Raw genomic sequence first — 2,009 nt, 5'->3', positions numbered from 1 at the left:
GTTGAATACGAAGCGTCGTAACGAGGAACTCTGCAAACAGCTCGATGCTGTTGAAGAGTCAAAATTACGTTGCCAACAATTGGAAGCCGAATTGATCAACTTGCGTGCAGAATTTAAGCGTAGAAACGAAATAATGGAACAAGAGAAGCAACAGGAACAGCAAGAACAACAGCAACAGGAACAAGAACAGCAACGGCAGGACAAAGAGCAAGAGAACACGGATTTGCCAGCTAATGTGAGAAAGTTGCAGCAGACGGCGTTGAGATTGAAGCAGCAACTGTCGGCGAAAGAGATCGAGATTGAACAGACGAGCCAAGCTTTGGAACAAGCCGGTCGTGAGGTCCATGTAATGCTTTGCCACATGGGCGTGAACGATTCCGACGTCTCGTCCACTGGGCAGACGACTGTGCAGCAGTTGGCTGTGGCGTTGACAAAATTGCGCGAACGCATGTTGCATCGGCATGGAAGTGAATCGGTACCGGCGTCGACTCCGACGGACAGAAGTTCTGCAGAAATCCCGACAGTGCCAACTTCAGCCGGACCGTTGGCCGTTGGACGCGCGGCGCCGGTACAGCTGGTCTGCGCTTTGCCCACGGTCAGGCAGGTGGTGACGCCCAAGCCGCCGCCCACGGTCGCCAGCATCCGACCGTTGGATCCGCGCACCGACCACGCCATCTCTGACCCAACTGAACAAGCTGACGTCGAACAGCAGCGCTCACCCGCCAACAGCCACACCCAGCTCTTGGCGACTTGTCGAGCCGAAATTTCCGTCGGAACTAACACAAGCAGCACCTCTTCCACGTCGGTTTCGTCGTCGACGGTGGACAACGGCGCAGACGGTGCCGGAACTGTTCCAACGCACGGTATTGGCTCACCGTGTTCTCCGTCATCACTGGTTACCACAACTGCCGACGACGAATTTCAGCCGGCGGTGAAACGAGCACAACTGAACGCGATGATGACTCAGTGCCAAGCAGTTGGATCCAGTTTCGAAGAAATTATCCAACCACTGGTGGAACAGTCTGCTGACGACATAGCAGAAGAACCACAAAGTACAATCAGTCAAATTGACGATTTACAGTCGGTCGAAAACAGCTCCACTGCTAATATATGTATGTTACATGTACACAATTTGTGCGTAGCAGTGTATATCGTTTGTTTCAGCAATGGAAAGTACAAAAGACAACAGTGACAGTTCTGTAACAAATGAAAAATCCCCATCTTTGAATGTGCAGCTAGGCAGCAGTGAAGCCAACGAACCAGCAGTGTCCGGTACTGCCGATCCGCAGATACAGCCCACAGACAAGCCGAATCGAACAATTTCCAGGCAGCCTATTGTCTGGACAGACCCCGCTTCTCCTGCCGCATCCCAAGACGTTAAGCAGAAAATCTCGCAAGTAGCTTTCAGAGGTGCAGTGCGTAGGGGTCAAGTTGTCACTCGCCGATCATTGCGTGGTCGACGTGGAAGGGCAAACTTTTAAATTCAAGCTCACCCATAAAATTGCTTCGTGTGTAAGTTTTCTTTTCACATATCATTTAGCATTCATCGATGAAACAGTATATTAATTTCAGTTATTTTATACTCAATGGAAAATAATGTGAATTGATTTTTTTGATCTGTCACTAAATGAGCAATAAATTGTTTGAATTTGAGAACATTGGGAAGAATTTTAGAAAATAACAAACTTTGATCAGTAAGATTTGTTAATTTTTAGATTGGTTTTTGTGCTTTTCAATAATTTCTGTTGTTGTGTTGAACTGCTGATTCCAATTGCGATACCAGCATCGAATTGTTTGCAACCGTGGCGCAGTCAACTTGTACTCTTTGATTTCTGTTTTGTGATTTTGGCAAAACTTTTTTTTTCGCTTTTGTCGGAGAAATCATTTTTTCCATAATAAGTGAAAAAATCTTTTTTTAACCTAAAATTGGAACATTGTTATAGAATGTGGAATTTGAAATGACAAAAATTAAATTTCAAATGTTTGTCCTTACCCCCTGTATATGAGCA

General features: G+C 46.3%; 1 protein-coding gene across 1 annotated transcript; it reads left to right on the top strand.

Annotated features, from left to right (window-relative positions):
- Window positions 1-250: 250 nt before the first annotated feature.
- On the top strand, window positions 251-1,481 carry Tsp_13619 (hypothetical protein; the record flags this gene model as incomplete). Its single annotated transcript, XM_003366782.1, has 2 exons — window positions 251-1,112; window positions 1,165-1,481. Coding segments are annotated over 2 exons (1,179 nt in total), but the record flags the coding sequence as incomplete, so codon positions are not given.
- Window positions 1,482-2,009: the final 528 nt, after the last annotated feature.

Source organism: Trichinella spiralis, assembly GCF_000181795.1.
Source record: "Trichinella spiralis strain ISS 195 chromosome Unknown Scfld5413, whole genome shotgun sequence".
Classification (NCBI taxonomy): Eukaryota; Metazoa; Nematoda; class Enoplea; order Trichinellida; family Trichinellidae; genus Trichinella; species Trichinella spiralis.
Note: the sequence above shows the minus strand (reverse complement) of the source record. Positions and strands in the feature narration are given on the sequence as shown.